Source organism: Heterodontus francisci, chromosome 14 (genome assembly GCF_036365525.1).
Source record: "Heterodontus francisci isolate sHetFra1 chromosome 14, sHetFra1.hap1, whole genome shotgun sequence".
In the NCBI taxonomy this organism is placed as follows: domain Eukaryota; kingdom Metazoa; phylum Chordata; class Chondrichthyes; order Heterodontiformes; family Heterodontidae; genus Heterodontus; species Heterodontus francisci.
Window position 1 is genome coordinate 94,826,489 of NC_090384.1, and position 16,730 is coordinate 94,843,218.

General features: G+C 43.2%; 1 protein-coding gene across 11 annotated transcripts in view; it reads right to left on the bottom strand.

Moving 5' to 3' along the window:
• shank2b (SH3 and multiple ankyrin repeat domains 2b) overlaps window positions 1–16,730 on the bottom strand; it is a 1,108,014-nt gene that overhangs the window by 788,941 nt on the left and 302,343 nt on the right. For all 11 annotated transcript variants that reach the window (XM_068046566.1, XM_068046567.1, XM_068046565.1 and 8 more), the window contains 2 exons: window positions 11,100–11,251; window positions 2,366–2,533 (listed from right to left, as the gene is read on the bottom strand). In XM_068046566.1, the coding sequence (XP_067902667.1) occupies window positions 2,366–2,533; window positions 11,100–11,251 (320 nt within the window). The remainder of the gene's footprint in view (window positions 1–2,365; window positions 2,534–11,099; window positions 11,252–16,730) is intronic.

Below are 16,730 nucleotides of genomic sequence, written 5' to 3' on the forward strand. Positions count from 1 at the left end.
CCCTCAGTATTCCAGGGTAGATCCCATCAGGCCCTCGGGACTTATCTACCTTAATGCTTTGCAAGACACCCAACACCTCCTCCTTTTTGATAATGAGATGACTGAGATTATCTGCACTCCCTTCCCTAGGCTCATCATCCACCAAGTCCTTCTCTTTGGTGAATACTGATGCAAAGTACTCATTTAGCACCTCGCCCATTTCCTCTGGCTCCACACATAGATTCACATCTCTGTCCTTGAGTGGGCCAACCCTTTCCCTGGTTACCCACTTGCTCTTTATATACGTATAAAAAGCCTTGGGATTTTCCTTAATCCTGTTTGCCAATGACTTTTCATGACCCCTTTTAGCCCTCCTGACTCCTTGCTTAAGTTCCTTCCTACTGTCTTTATATTCCTCATGGGATTCGTCTGTTCCTAGCCTTCCAGCCCTTACAAATGCTTCCTTTTTCTTTTTGACTAGGCTCACAATATCCCGTGTTAGCCAAGCTTCCCGAAACTTGCCAAACTTGTCTTTCTTCCTCACAGGAACATGCTGGTCCTGGATTCTAATCAGCTGACATTTGAAAGACTCCCACATGTCAGATGTTGATTTACCCTCAAACAGCCGCCCCCAATCTAAATTCTTCAGTTCCTGCCTAATATTGTTATAATTAACCTTCCCCCAATTTAGCACCTTCACCGAGGACTACTCTTATCCTTCTCCACAAGTACCTTAAAACTTATGGAATTATGGTCACTGCTCCCGAAATGGTCCCATACTGAAACTTCGACCACCTGGCTGGGCTCATTCCCAATACCAGGTCCAGAATGGCCCCATCCCTAGTTGGACTATCTACATATCTGCTCCTCTACTTCCCGCTGGCTGTTGGGAGGCCTGTAGTAAACCCCCAACATCGTGACTGCACCCTTCCTATTCCTGAGCTCCACCCATATTGCCTCGCTGCATGACCCCTCTGAGGTGTCCTCCCGCAGTACAGCTGTGATATTCTCCTTAACCAGTAATGCAACTCCCCCACCCCTTTTACATCCCCCTCTATCCCGCCTGAAGCTTCTAAATCCTGGAACATTTAGCTGCCAATCCTGCCCTTCCCTCAACCAAGGGAATAGCAACAACATCACAGTTCCAAGTACTAATCCAAGCTCTAAGTTCATCTGCCTTACCTGTTATACTTTTCGCATTGTAACAAATGCACTTCAGACCACCAGTCCCGCTGTGCTCAGCAACATCTCCCTGCCTGCTCTTCCTCTTAGTCCTACAGGCCTTATTTACTATGTCCTCCTCATTTATTTCACTAGCTGTCCTACTTCTCTGGTTCCCACCCCCCTGCCACACTAGTTTAAACCCTCCTGAGTGATGCTAGCAAACCTTGCAGCCAGGATATTAGTGCCCCTCCAGTTTAGATGCAACCCGTCCTTCTTGTATAGGTCCCATCTGTCCCTGAAGAGAACCCAATGGTCCAGGTATCTGAAACCCTCCCTTCTACACCAGCTGCTCAGCCATGTGTTTAGCTGCACTATCTTCCTATTTCTAGCCTCACTGGCACGTGGCACAGGGAGTAATCCAGAGATTACAACCCTAGAGGTCCTGTTTTTTAAACTTACTCGGGGTAAGTTTCCTCAGTTTGTTATTTGTATAGAGAATGCACTGTTTTTGCAACCCACCCTGCAGCCTGGTTTCCAAACCATATTTGGATAAATTGTGCAAAAATTTTCATTAAAAAAAAATTCATGCTCAGGATGTGGGCCTCACTGGCAAGGCTGGCATTCATTGCCATTTTCTAATTTCCGGGAGAAGGCAATGGTGATTTGATACAACTCATGAGGCCACTTCAGAAGGCAGCCAAGAGTCAACCATGTTGATATGGGATTGGTGTCACATATAGGTCAGGCTGCAGGTCCTGAAAGAACAGCTGGGTTTTGCCGACATCCAACTGCTTCATGATCATTTTCAGTGATACCAGTGTTTCTTTTTAATTTCCATTATATTTTTTAAAATTGACTTTAAATTCTCAAACTGCCAGGGAGGGAATTCAACTCACATTCTCTGGATTATTAGTCAATTCCTATAGACTGCTCGTCCAATAACATAACCCCTACACTACCACGCCCTGTTAAAATATATCAGTCCACAGCAAAAGAGGAATCATAAAATATAATCACAAAGGGGCTGGAATTATGCTGTGGGATACTAGTGTTGGCATGCTTCAAAATTTCATCTGAAGTTCCTCTCTGTGCTACTTCAGTGGACGTGTTAAGTCATTTATTTTACAAGAGTAGAGAGGGGAATTTCAGACAAATATATCCCATGCTGGAATTTTCCTTTCTAGGACTAATGCATAAAGTAAGAATAATACGTTTTATTTACCTGATGTATTTCCTGCCATCCATTTTCATCTTTACAACCGATTGAAGCATGTTCATGAAGCAGCAGTTCACAGCAGTAAGGGTCTCCTCCGACCATCGCAGTGTGATAGAGTGCTGTAAGGCCACGGCTGTCCTTATAATCTGTTGAGGCTCCAAGTTCCAGCAGAGTCTGGGAATTAACATGAGAAATATATTAAATAGCTGGACTGACTTCTTGTTTTAGAATCCAAATGCCACCATTTCACAGTTACTGTCTGTTTCAAAATCTTCCAGTTGTATTAGTGTACTGTACTTAAACAGAGAGACAAAGGACGAGAAATTGGATTGCGCCGTACCCATTTTGCAATCAACCATGGCGGTCAACATGGCTAATTCCGTGCTGGAATTGTGCCGTCCACCATATTAGCCAGGGCTCCTCTGTAAGCATCCATACACACAGTGCTCAGTTTCTTCAGATGCTCAGCAGCCAAACCAGGGGCTGATTAGTTGCATTATCATGCTCCACCCAACTCACAGGCTACTGCCAGGCCACCACTTATCCCACCTCCTGATGACCACCAGCCCTGTCCCCCCTCCAACCAGCCCCCACCCCCCCGCCAGACTACTGGGGACCTCGGCGACTGCACAAGCCACCAAATTCGCTCCCCCCTCTCTGTGACCAGCCAGCTGCCTCTGGGACTGCAACTGGAGCCCGCAGCTCACAGGCATGCATTAGCAAGCGAGGCTGGCAGATAATTTTTAAAGCTGGAGGACTGTGCACAGTTCTGGTCACTGCATCACAGGAAGAATATGATCACATTAGAGAGGGTACAGAGGAGATTTATGAGGATGTTGCCAGAAATGGGAGAATTTTAGCTATGAGGAAAGATTGAATAGGCTGGGGTTGTTTTCTTTGGAACAGAGGAGGGAGATTAATTAAGTTGTATAAAATTATGACGGTCCTAGATCGAGTGGAGAGGAAGGACCTATTTTCCTTAGGAGAGAGATCAATAACCTGGGAGCAGAGATTTAAAATTATTTGTGGAAGGAGTAGAAGGGAGTTGAGGAGAATTTATTTCACCCAGAGGGTGGTGGGGGTCTGGAACTCACTGCCTAAAAGGGTGGTAGAGGCAGAAACCCTCATAACATTTAAAAAGCACTTAGATATGCACTTGAAACCTACAAGTCTATGGACCAACAGCTGGAAAGTGGAATGAGGTTAGATAACGCCTTTTGTGCGGGTGGCTAAAATGGAGGTTAGGCACTTCATGCAACATTCTTGACAAGATCGCATCTGTCGCATCTTAATGGATGGGTGTCGCAGCTTCTTGCCTCAGGGACGGTCTGATGATATTATTTGGACCATGATGCAGTTTTAATCCAGTTCGCGCATTTTGTACCAAGTGCAAGATCCAGCAGAGAAATCTGGCAGCATGCAGAAATGGGGTCAGAAGTTTAAAAAAACTATTTTTTAAGTTGTTTCTTTGTGGGCCAGTATTAACAGGCTGAATGTCCACTTTCTATTTTTCTAATGCCTGTAGTTCTTGTTAACTCATAGATTTCTCAGTGAAACCCATCTGGCAGAAGAATGTTTCTCTTGGATGACGGTTTCCCTGGGGAAGCTGCCTCTTCAGTTTACCAAACGTGCCAGAAGAAGTCAACTTCTCAAGGATGCCCATGATTTACTGGATGCTCTCGAAATGTGAAGGACTCCTGCTGTAATGGGCATCCAGAGGATTGTGCTGCCATTCTTACTGCCTTCAATAATTTGGAACGCTTGACAGTTCCTTACAAATGCATTATTAATAACCACCAGGTACAGAGTTAAAATGGTTTGATCCTGTAGGGCTAAGAGCATTCATATATGGTACTGATGGCACTTTAATATTGGGCAACGGAGGACAAAGATCAAGTAATTATTCTATGATCCCCTCTAATGAAAATGTTAAAATGATTGGCTTAAGCGCTGTCACAGAAATCATTTCTGCTATTACCACTAAATGAGGTTGGGAGGCAATGAAAGCAGACAACTGCTCACTGAGATCTCAGAGTATTGTCAAATTTCCTTCAACAGTTACCAACACTAGTAAAAATGTTCCTTTCTATTTTAACTTATCCCCAAGGCATAATAAAACACATATTGATTTGCAATTCTATTGTGTTTCTCATTCAGTGACCTACATTTAGTGAAAAAGTTACAGGCAACCACAAATACAAGACCGGGGCTATAGGACAGGGGGGGTGCCACACTTGTAACCTAAAGGGAAGGTTTTATGGCTCAAAGCTGACATTCGTTCACCAGTTGGAGAATCAGGTCTTCCATTTGTAACACTCCAGCAAATGAGCAAAGCTGACCCATGCAAACAGCTCAGGCGAGGCCCAAAGAGGCTCAAAGCTGGAATCAATACCCCGATTAATTTCACAGCAAACCAATTTCAACAAGATGTAGGTTAGATTAAATCAAGCATCCTCAATGAGCACTATACACACTGCCTCCTATGTGATGTGTGCATCATGTCAGTTTCTGTATGTTATGTTGAGACTAGCAACAAATATTAACCCATATTCATTGTCTTTATGAAGTTGTGCAAAGGCTACTGCATATGAAATTGGGGAAGTACAGTGGAAGCAATAATATACGCGTCATGCACTGATTCCCGAGTTACACTTTGATGCTCAACGTATCGAACCGCATTTTTGTTTGTCGCTTTATTTGATTAAAAACTGTTACTTTGGCCTAGAATTTCAGGAGCACCCATTTTTGGGCTGACAGAGGGTGATCCCACCACCTGGATGATGATGCCCCGAGACTCTCACAATACTGGGCCGCATTTCCACTGAGCCAGCAGGCTGCGGTGAATAAAGCGGCATTGATGATCACGTCGCTACGACGGCAGCAGCAGCCCTCAGGAAAATGAAGGGAGGGGGCGACGACTGGAAAGCGGGTCGTGATCGGGCTGGGAAGGTCAGGGCAGCAATTGGAGTTCTGGAGAGGCGGTGAAGTGGCAGGGAGGTGGGGAGAGGGGTGTGGGAGAGATGGAGATGGCCAGCATGGACCCATTTCTGCTCCTTCCAGCACCGCATATTAGGTAAGAATATGTCAAAATATTACCATGTTGGTCACAGCCAAATAGATCATCCCTTTAAGGGCCGCCTGTAAAGCTGCATGTAGACCTGTCAGCGACACCCTCAGCGACAACCAATGTTGCAGAGGGGGCCTTAAACCAGCAGTAGACCCCTTATTTGCATGTGCCAAGCAGCTGTTTGAGGCATGGGCATTGTATTCCGATGTCTGGCCAAATATGGCAGGTGGTGGACAACGGCTCATAATTACTATGCACTTCCTGCTGCCATATTGGAGGATTAGGAGGCCATTTAATGTCTGAAAAATGGACACTGCTTGGCTAAACTTCGAGGCACTTATTTATAGCTCCCAGCAGTTAACTACCGCATTTCGCTTCCTGCCTTTCCAAATATTTGTTGTCAAATTTCCTTTTTTAAACACTGTAATTGTTCTTTTGTTTAACATGCACCAGTTAACTTGTATTAATTTGCATGGGTCAAAATCCTTGGACTCCCTATTTAACAGCACTGTAGGTGTATCTTCACCACACAGACTTCAGCGATTGAAGAAGGCAGCTCATCACCGCCTTCTCAAGGCAACTAGGGATAGGCAATAAATGCTAGCCTTGCCAGCAACCCTCACAAACCAAGAATTAATATAAAAAGGAATTAAACCACAATCATTAATCTTTCACTGTGAGTGTTCTTATAACACAGAGCCCAATAGACACCAGTCATAAGACTCAGAACCAACAAAGGACTGAAACTTGAATAAAACTACCATGAACTGCAGGTGATAATGATTCCGAGTCTTGTCCTGATTTCAAAATGATGGTTATAAACATTCGGTCTCATGGACTTTGATATTATTTGGACCTCTGAGTCAGATTACTGGCATTGCAATGGTTCCCGTGTATTAAGTTCTCTTGCTAAGTAATCATTTTTGTTAGGATTTGGTAAGTTACATTATATTAAAGTAATATGTTATGGTCATACTCTAGTCAATACAGTTTCAACTTTTCAAATCATATGTCAAAGTGAAATTGCAGTCTGGTTATGAACATGCACAGCATGGTTTCCATGTTTCAAAGAGGAAACAGAGACACTGGAAACATTGCAAAAGGAGTTACAAGGATGATACCAGAACTGAGAGGATATACTCATCAGGAAAGGCTAAATATGCTGGGGCTCTTAATTCTAGTGGGCGGCACCGCAGCCTCACAGCTCCAGCGACCCGGGTTCAATTCTGGGTACTGCCTGTGTGGAGTTTGCAAGTTCTCCCTGTGTTTGCGTGGGTTTTCTCCGAGTGCTCCGGTTTCCTCCCACAGCCAAAAGACTTGTTGGTAGGTAAATTGGCCATTATAAATTGCCCCTAGTATAGGTAGGTGGTAGGGAAATATAGGGGCAGGTGGGAATGTGGTAGGAATATGGGATTAGTGTAGGATTAGTATAAATGGGTGGTTGATGGTCGGCACAGACTCGGTGGGCCGAAGGGCCTGTTTCAGTGCTGTATCACTAAACTAGAACAGATAGCTGGGGGGCGGGGGTGGATCTTGAAAATTGTGAAGGGGTTTAATAAGGTAGATGTAGAGAAAATGTAGAGAGACCAAAACTAAAAGGCTATAAATATAAGATAGTCACTAATAAATCCTATATGGAATTCAGGAGAAACTTCTTTAACCAGGGACTGGTTAGAATGCAGAACTCGCTACCACATGGAGTAGTTGAGGTGAATAGCAGAGATACATTTAAGGAGCAGCAGGGTAAGTACATGAGGGTAAAAATAAATAAAGGGATATGCAAATAGGGTTAGATGAAGAGGGGTGGGAGGAGACTCGTGCATACAGCACAGAGTGGTAGGGCCGAGTGGCCTGTTCTGTGCTGTGAATTCAATGTAATTCTCTATGAACCAGCCCACGACAGCTTAGTTTGAAGCTTTGCTCTGGTGGGCCCTCTATAGGACAACCAGTTAAATAAGGGGTGATTTAGCATCATGGCAATATAGAATCTGCCTTTCTTTTTCTTCGGACAAGTTCTGAATGTCAGTCTAATAAAGATTTAATGTGCTGTGGCAATACAAAGTGCCCAACAGATGTGTTATTTTGAATTCCAGCAACAACTACCAATCTCATTACATGTCAACGTCTTTAAGGTTAAAGGCTGGCACTGAAATTGCATATAAATCAAATAAAATTTAAGTGAAATCTGAGGTTTTAAATTTTAATCCTCTGTATACTTTAAAGTAACAGAAAGATGCAAGAACGATAATGATAATGGGGCAATTCAGTTAACCTAATACAGACTGGGATTGAAACAGCATAAATGGCAAGGAGGAGGAGAAATTCCTAAAACGTGTACAAGTGAACTTTTCTTGAACAGTGTGCTTCCAACCCAATGAGGAAGGAAGCAGTGCTGGATAAGTTCTGGGAAATGAAGTGGGGCAAGAGGAGCATGTTTCAGTAGGGGAACATTTGGAGAACAGTGATCATAACATCAGGTTTAGAATAGTTATGGTAAAGGACAAGGAACAATCAAAAATAAGGTCATTCGGTCCATTGTGCCTGTGCTGGCTCTTAGAAAATGTAGTCCCACACCACAGATATTCCCCGTAACCTTGCAAATTATTCCTCTTCAAATACATGTCCAATTGACCGTAATCTGCTTCCACCACTCTTTGAGGTAGTACATTGCAATTCTTAACAGCCCTCTGTGTGAAAAGAGTATTCTTCATTTCCCCTCTAGTTCTTTTCCAATTATTTTAAATCCATAATTGGTTACTGACCCACTTGCCAGAGGAAATAGTTTTTCCAAACTTCCTCTACCAAAACCACTCGTAATTTGGAACACCCTCTAATAGGTCCCCCCTTAACCTTCTCTGCTATAAAGTGTATAATCTCAGTTTAATCAATCTCTCCACATAGCTGAAGTCCCTCAGCCCTTGTAGCATCCTAGTAAACCTCCTCTACACCCTCTCCAAGGTCTTGACATCCTTCCTAAAGGGTAATGCCCAGAATTGTATATAGTACTCCAGCTGAGGCCTAACAAGTGATTTGTAAATGCTTAGCATGACTTCCTTGTTTTTGTATTCAATGTCCCTATTAATACAGCCAAGTATCCTGTATGCTTTCTTCTACCAACTTGTCCTGCCGCCTTTAAAGATTTGTGAATAAACATCCCCAGATTCCTCTACTCTCGCACCCCCTCAAAATGTACCATTTAGGGAGGGAAAATCGTGGCATAATGGTATTGTTGCTGAACTAGTAATCTGAAGGCCCAGGCTAATGCCCTGGTGACACAGGTTCAACTCCCATGACAACAGCTAGTACAATTTAAGTTCAATTATTTAATTAATAAAAATCTGGAATAGAAAACTAGTCTCATTATTGGTGCCATTAAACTATTGTTGATTGCCAAAAAAGCCCATCTGGTTCACTAATGTCCTTTAGGGAAGGAAATCTGCTGTCCTTACCTGGTCTGGCCTACTTGTGACTCCAGACCCACAGCAATGTGGCTTTACTCTTAACTGCCCTCTGAAATGGCCTAGCAAACCACTCAGTTGTCAAGGGCAATTAGGGATGGGCAACAAATGCCTCCCCTGCCAGTGATCCCCACATCCCATGAAAGAATAAAAAGATTTGATTATTTATTTATTTAGACCTTTCATCAACTCTGACAAAATGTCACTAACCTGAAACATTAACTCTGTTTCTCTCGCCACAGATGCTGCCAAACCTGCTGAGTATGTCCAGCATTTTCAGTTTTTATTTCAGATTTCCAGCAACCGCAGTGTTTTGCTTTTGTACCATTCAGATTATACTGCATCTCCATGTAATTCCTCTCAAAGTACATCACTGCACACTACTTCACCACCACCTCTCTCAACCCCTCCACTGTCTCTGCTTGTCCAACATCCCCAACTGGTTCAGCCATTGTCTTCGGTCCCCGCCATAAACTCCGTTCCCTAGTTACCGACTCCACCCCCTCTTCCTGGCAGCTGTCTGAGGGTGAACCAGGCTGTTCGCAACCTTGGTGTAGTATTTGATGTCAAAGTGAGCTTCCGATCCCAAATCACCCAAGATCATCCACTCACACCCCTGTTATATCACCCTGCACTGCTCCCACGTCAGCTCATCTGCTGCTGAAGACCCAAATCTCATTCACCCAGCCCCACCCCATGCTTGCTAACCTACATTGGCTCTGAGATTTGGCAACACCTCAATTTTAAAATTCTTATCCTGGTTTGCAAATCTCTCCATGGCCTTGCCCCTTCCTATCTCCATAGTCTCTTCCAGCCCTACAGCCCTCTGAGATCTGCGTTCTGGCCTCTTGTGCATCTGTGATTTTCTTCACCCCAACCATTGGCCGCCATTCTTTCATTCCTTTAAACCATTCCTGATTTAAGCCCCAGGCTCTCGAATTCCCTCCCCAAACCTCTCCACCTCTCTCTCCTCCTTTAAGATACTCCTTAAACCTATCTCTTTGACCAAGCTTTTGGTATTTCCTCATGTGGATCGGTGTCACTGTGTTTGATAAAGCTCCTGTGTAATGCCTTGGGATGTTTATTATATTAAAGGTGCCATATAAATGTAAATTCTTGTTGCTGTTATCTGCATTAAATTGCATCTGCCATGTGTTTGCCCATTTCATCAGTCTGTCTAACTCCTCCTCAAATCGACTGTTATCCTGCTGACTATTTACTTCTTTGCCAAATTTTATATCATTAGCAAATTTCAAAACTGTACTCTCTATACTGAAGTCCGGGTCATTTATATATAGTTAGAAAAGCAAAGGGCCTGGGGAATCCTAACAAACGTCTCTTCAGTTCGAAAAAATCTGTTCACGACCACTCTCTGCCTCTTCTCCCTTCGCCAGTTATGTACCCAAGTTACCACCACCCCTTTAATCCTAGGTGCTTCTATTTTCTGAAGAACCTGCTATGTAGTACTTTATCAAATGTTTGTTGAAAGTCCATATATACATCTACTGCATTATCTTCATCAGCCCGCTCTGTCACTTCACCAAAAAACTTAATCAGGTTAGCCAGACGTGAATTACCTACAACAAATCCAGACAGGCTTGCCCCTTATTAACCCTTGCTTTACCAAGTGATAATTAACTTTGTGTTTGACAATGGTCCTTCGAGATTTTCCCACCACTGACGTTAGACTAATTGGTCTGTAGTAACCAGGTTCATCCCTCTACCCTTTTTTGAACAGGGATGTAATATTTGTAATATTCCAGTCCTCTGGCACCACTCCAATATCTAAGGAGAACTGCGAGATTGTGATCAGAGCTTCTGCTATGTCCACACTTGCTTTGATTGAGGTTTGTAGGACTCTGAAAGGATTCAATAGGGTAGAGAGAGAAAAAACCTTTTTCCACTGGTGGGGGAATCTAGGGAACATATCCTTAACATCAGAGCCAGGCCATTCAGGAGTGAAGATAGGAAACACATCCTCACTCAAAGGCCGGTAGAAGTATGAAACTCTCTCCCACAAAAAGCAGTAGATGTTAGCGTAATTAATGATTTTATATCTGAGATTGATAAATTTTTACTAGCTAATGGCATTAAGGGAAATGGAGCCAAGATTGGTGGGTGGACTTGGATACAGATCAGCAGTGATCTTATTGAATAGTGGAATAGGCGCGAGGGGCTGAGTAGCCTCTTCCTGTTCCTATGTCCCTGATCTTACCATGAGTGCAGTTTGGTTCTTGGCCCTGGCAGCTTTGTGCAAAGGTGTTACGCCGTCCTTGGCTCTGAAATCCAGATGTGCACCCCCGTTCCTCAGAGCCTTGATCACCTCCACCGGGATTTCTAGCTGAGCCGCTAATGTCAGTGGAGTTTCTGCGGAGATGAAATCATTATACGATTAATCACCTGGTCCGCAGTGTGCTGAACCTCATGTTAAAGCATCTCTCAGACACCCAGGGGCTTTCGCCAGCCACTGAAACAGATGGCTGCTTAATTAAGTGATACCATTCATTGGAAAGGATTGAGACAATAAATTACTGGCATGCTGGTTATTAGTGCTGAGGTCACAAGCCAATAATGTTAAACTATGTAATCAAACACTTACTCAAAAGACATACCACACAACCAAGCGTTATCATACTTTTCGTAAAAATGTTTTGCACTGTCCTACTTTCTACTTGATATCATGGCTGTTTTAAAAAAAATTATAGTGCTTTGGTAATAAATCTATAAGTGGAAAAACATGAATTGAATTTTTTTATACATACTTTCTATATACTCAAGCTTACACACACTAGTTAACGTCCCAGTGGCTATGTACACAGTGGGTACTGAAACAATATAGGCATGAACAGCACAATATACTTAGCCTTTCCATTGAAATAATGTAATTGGAATAATTCAGCACAAGTTAAAGTGACCTCCAGCGAACAAGGGCCAAGTATAGTCTTTACGTGGAGTGGGGTTAGAGGCTGTAGTGTAATTGGTCAGGGCAGACAGGTATAATTTGGTCTCCACTTTAAAGTTACACATTGTATCCTACTTTATATATAATACTTTGCTTTCATATTAGTTATAGCCAAATAGTGAAGATTATGTGATTTGGGGAGCAGGGAAATCTGTAGTACAGACTGAGGAGCTGTGGAGTACAAAACTGAGGCACTACACTGGTGGAACAGTGCAATTACAGTGTGATAAGTTTACATATGCAGTTCCCATTATAAATGTAGAGGTAAAATCATAGAATAATAGAACACAGAAGGAGGCCATTTGCCCCATCAAGTCTGTGCTGGCTTTCGAAGAGCCATCCAGTTAGTCCCACTCCCTCAGTCTTTCCCCATACCCCTACAACTTTTTCTCTTTCAATTATATATCCAATTCCCTTTTGAAGGCTACTACTGAATCTGTATCCATCACCCTATCAGGCAGTGCATTCCAAATCCTAAACACTTGTTGCAGAAAAAATTCTTCCTCATGTCGTCACTGGTTCTTCTGTCAATCACAAATCTGTGTCCTCTGGTTAGTTAGTGATCCTTCAGCCATTGGAAACAGTTTCTCTTTATTTACCATACCTAAACCTTTCATGATTTTAAACACCTCTACCAAATCTCCTCCTAGCCTTCTCTGCTCTAAGGATCCCCGGCTTCTCCACTCTATCCACATAACTGCAATCCCTCATCCCTGGAACCATCCGAATAAATCGCTACTGCGCCCCCTCCAGGGCCTTCAAATCCTTCCTTAATTGGGCACAATGAGGATATTTTAATTAAATTTAAACTCATCCACTAGCACAGAGTTAAAATCAGGTCCATTGTGCCCAACATAGGAACAGCTGTGGAGAGGGTACAGAAGTAAGGGTACAACTGGGGCTGAACGACTGTTTTATATAGGTTTCGCACAACATTGGATTTTAAACTGAAAAAAGTTGACACAAATAGTTTTATAGGAAATAAGGTTTGTATACAGGAAGTGTGCACAGTTATAAGATGAAATGGCCTGGTTGTTTATTTTTTACTCATAGAAGAAGTCACAGTGGACTAAGTGGTGTATTGGCAATCACACCTTCATTCTGCTCTGGGACAGTGGGTTTTCACATTAGTGTTAACAGAGCTGTAATGGCTTCAAAAAGGGGTCAAGTAAACTTATCACCCTGTTGTTATGACCAGGTGAGAAAGAGGTCTAGGGTTCCCTTTCAGCCTTCACCTGGTCTTACTGTAACAGGGTTTAATTTTAAACACACTGTGTTTTTAGCTCCGCCTTGGTGAATCTTTGTTCACCGCTTTCCAGTTATAAGGCAAAGAAACCAGCACAAACAGGCTTTCTTAGGTTTAAAGAAGAAAAGTTGAAATTTTTAAAACTTAAACTGTTCAGTTAACACCGATGGATACGCGATGCGGCCATGCTAGCATGCATACGTGATACACACGTGCAAATAGAGACAGTAAAGAGCAGAAGAAAAAATAAAGTGGAAAGATTTGAAGCAATATCTGAAGCGTTGTTGTTATGGTTCTTCGAGTTCACTGTAGAGTCCTTGATTGTAGGTAGATCTTGCTTTTCGTTAGGACCCAGTATTCTTCTTAAACCTTGTTCGTTGTTGGAGACTTTTCTCTCTTGGGGTTCATGTATCTTCAGTGGATTCAGAGACTTGTGAGAAAGAGATGGGAGCAGACAGGAGAGAGATCCTCTTGGTCCAGGAGCAAACAGCTTTCTGCCCAAACTGTTTGTACAAATTCCAAAAACTCAGGTTGCCCAGCAGGTTAGTCATGTGACTAACTGGTTTGTGTATTCGGCCACCTTGGCAGTCAACCTGGAATGTGAGCTCCCCCACCGTCAACGTCTGGTGATCAAAAGTCTATTGTGGGTTGAATGTCGGAGAATGGCTGCCTTGTCCTTCCAAACACCATCTGCCAATATGCACAATTCCCTTCCAGCCACAGCCAATCTTTTCAACAAGTCCTCCCCTCACTCCAGTAACAGTTTAAAATCAATGTTCATGACAAAATTAATATGCCTCATTCTTGGCAGGTGGGGGCCTAGCATGACACTGTTAATGCTGATGCAGCAATCACTGCCATTGTTAAAGGGCCCTTCTCTTGGGTAACCAGAGTGCCTGCCTATTTTAAGTGGTAGTCACCTTGATTGTACAAAATGAGGATTCTATGACATCATTAGATCCCCGATTGCAATTTTTAGGGCATGTGGGCAGACTGTGAACTACGCATGCCCTGCCCATGTGACTTGACGCGAAGCAATCCAATCAATGACCCTTAAAGGGTCGCTACAAAAGTCATAGAGTCATTGACAAGTGGCCCAGAAATGTTTCTGGATGATATTTTTACACTTTCTGATTCCACAGAAACACACCGTGGGTCGCTGGTGTTTCCCTCTGCATTTGCCTCGGGCAGTGCAACTCACTGGCGAAATTTAAATGAGGCAAAAGCTCAAACCGGCTTGGGGCCTTTGCCTCTCCCACTTGACGGGGGACGAGCGGTCAGGCACGATCCATCGGTTGGCCACCCAAAAGTGAGAATCAGCCACACTGTCTCTTTTGCCTTGGTGTAGTGGGTTACCACATTTTTGTTTTTGTTCCTTGGATTCAAAGTCAGTCTAGACTGGAGGAGGGCCCAACACATTGATCTCATGCAGCAACATCAGTAGCCTTGCCAGAACTGCCAAGGACATGAGCTGAAAGGCCTCATTAAAAAAACAGGTGGTCCTTGCTGACACTGTTAACAAATATGGCAGGTTTGCTTTGGTATCACCATCAGCTAAGCAAGACCCAAGCCCTGGAAGCTAGCTACATCGGCACATAAATGAAGCAATATGAAAGCAGCTTGAAAGACTTCTTGTGTTATGTTCCCTGTTACGGTTCTGAGTGAAATAAGTGTCTACCTACTTTATAATCAGGATGAGTCAGCAGCACAAACTCTTCCTAGTTCATTCTGAAGTGCTGTTAAATTGGTAGTCTCACTCAGAGAAACCACAAAACTGGTATTTTTATATCAGTTCTTAGTTCAGAAGTCAACACGTGAAAAGTTATCCAAAAAGTTGTAGTTAGCATCCTCTCTATTCAAAAAGAAAGATTTGCATTTATATCGCACCTTTCACAACCATTGGATGTCTCAAACTGCTTTACAATCACTGCTGTAATGTAGGAAATGTGGCAGTCAGTTTTCACACAGCAAACACCAATGTGACAATGATCAGATCATCTGTTTTTATGATATTGGTTGAGGGATAAATATATAAACAGAAGGCATACTTTTTTTTTCAAGTTTGGGCTTTTGGCTTGGGCTGCTCATTATTCTGTCATTGACACTCCCTCTACACTAATGCTTTGTCTTTCATCACACCATGAGCGCAATCTCTTTGCCTTTGTCCCATGACTTTGTCAGCTAATCTCTCTGGCACTCTGTCCTATCACACATCTTCCCTTTTGTTCTCTTTACCCCCACCCCCACTTTACTTGTTTAAAACCTATTACATTTCTTCCTTTGCCAGTTCTAATGAAAGGTCACTGACCTGAAACGTTAACTCTGCTTCTCTCTCCACAGATGCTGCCAAACCTGCTGCATTTTTCCAGCACTTACTGTTTTTATTTCAGATTTCCAGTATCTGCAGTATTTTATACTTTTAACATCCTGACATATTCATATTCACACAGAATCATCTTTCCAAGTTAAAATCCCAGACTCCTTTACAAAGTTGGAGTTGTTCTCCTTGGACCAAAGGAATTGATAGTGGTGTACAAGATTATGACAGCTTTAGATAAGGTAGACTAAGATGAGCATTTCCTATTAACTGATTGGGGATATAGATTTAAGATTTTGGGCAAGAGATGCAGGAGGAATGTGAGGAGGAACCTTTTTACGAAGCGAGTGGTAATGACCTGGAACTGTTGGAAGTGGAGATGATCAATGATTGCAAAAGGAAATTGGATGGGCACTTGAGGGAAATAAGCTTGCAGGGTTATGAGGGTAGAGTGGGGGAATGGGACTGACTGGATTGCTCTACATAGAACAATCATGGACTCAGTGGGCTGAATGGCCTCCTTCTGTGCCGTAAAGACTCCATGACATAATTTCTGGAAGGTATGGAAAGGATGAACAATCGCTGCAATAGGTGGGCAATCTACTCCACCAAATTACTACACAGCCTGTGGAGACTAACATCTACTCCATGTCTACTTCCCATGGAGTAATGTACAATGTCTCATTCTCAAATAATCAAACATGACATTGTTTTATGAAGGAAAAGGAATGATCAAGGATTGGACCCTGAGATATGGGTTCTGTAGTGGAAACATAGCTAATGACTCCAGAAGAGAATAGATACAACCAACTGCATGGAGAAATGGGTAGACAAATGGCTGATGAAACTTAATGCAGAGAACAGTGAAGTGATGCACTTTGGAAGGAAGAATAAAGACAGGCAATAAATGGTTCAATTTTAAAGGGGATGCAGGGACAGAGGGACCTGGGATGAAAGTGCACAAATCTATGAAGATGGCAGGACAAGTGCAGAAGGCTGTGGGCGGCACAGTGGCTAGCACCGCAGCCTCACAGCTCCAACAACCCGGGTTCAATTCTGGGTAATGTCTGTGTGGAGTTTGCAAGTTCTCCCTGTGTCTGCGTGGGTTTCTGCCGGGTGCTCCGGTTTCCTCCCACAGCCGAAGACTTGCAGGTTGATAGGTAAATTGGCCATTGTAAATTGCCCCTAGTGTAGGTAGGTGGTAGGAGAATGGTGGGGATGTGGTAGAGAATATGGGGTTAATGTAGGATTAGTATAAATGGGTGGTTGTTGTTCGGCCCAGACTCAGTAGGCCGAAGGGCCTGTTTCAGTGCTGTATCTC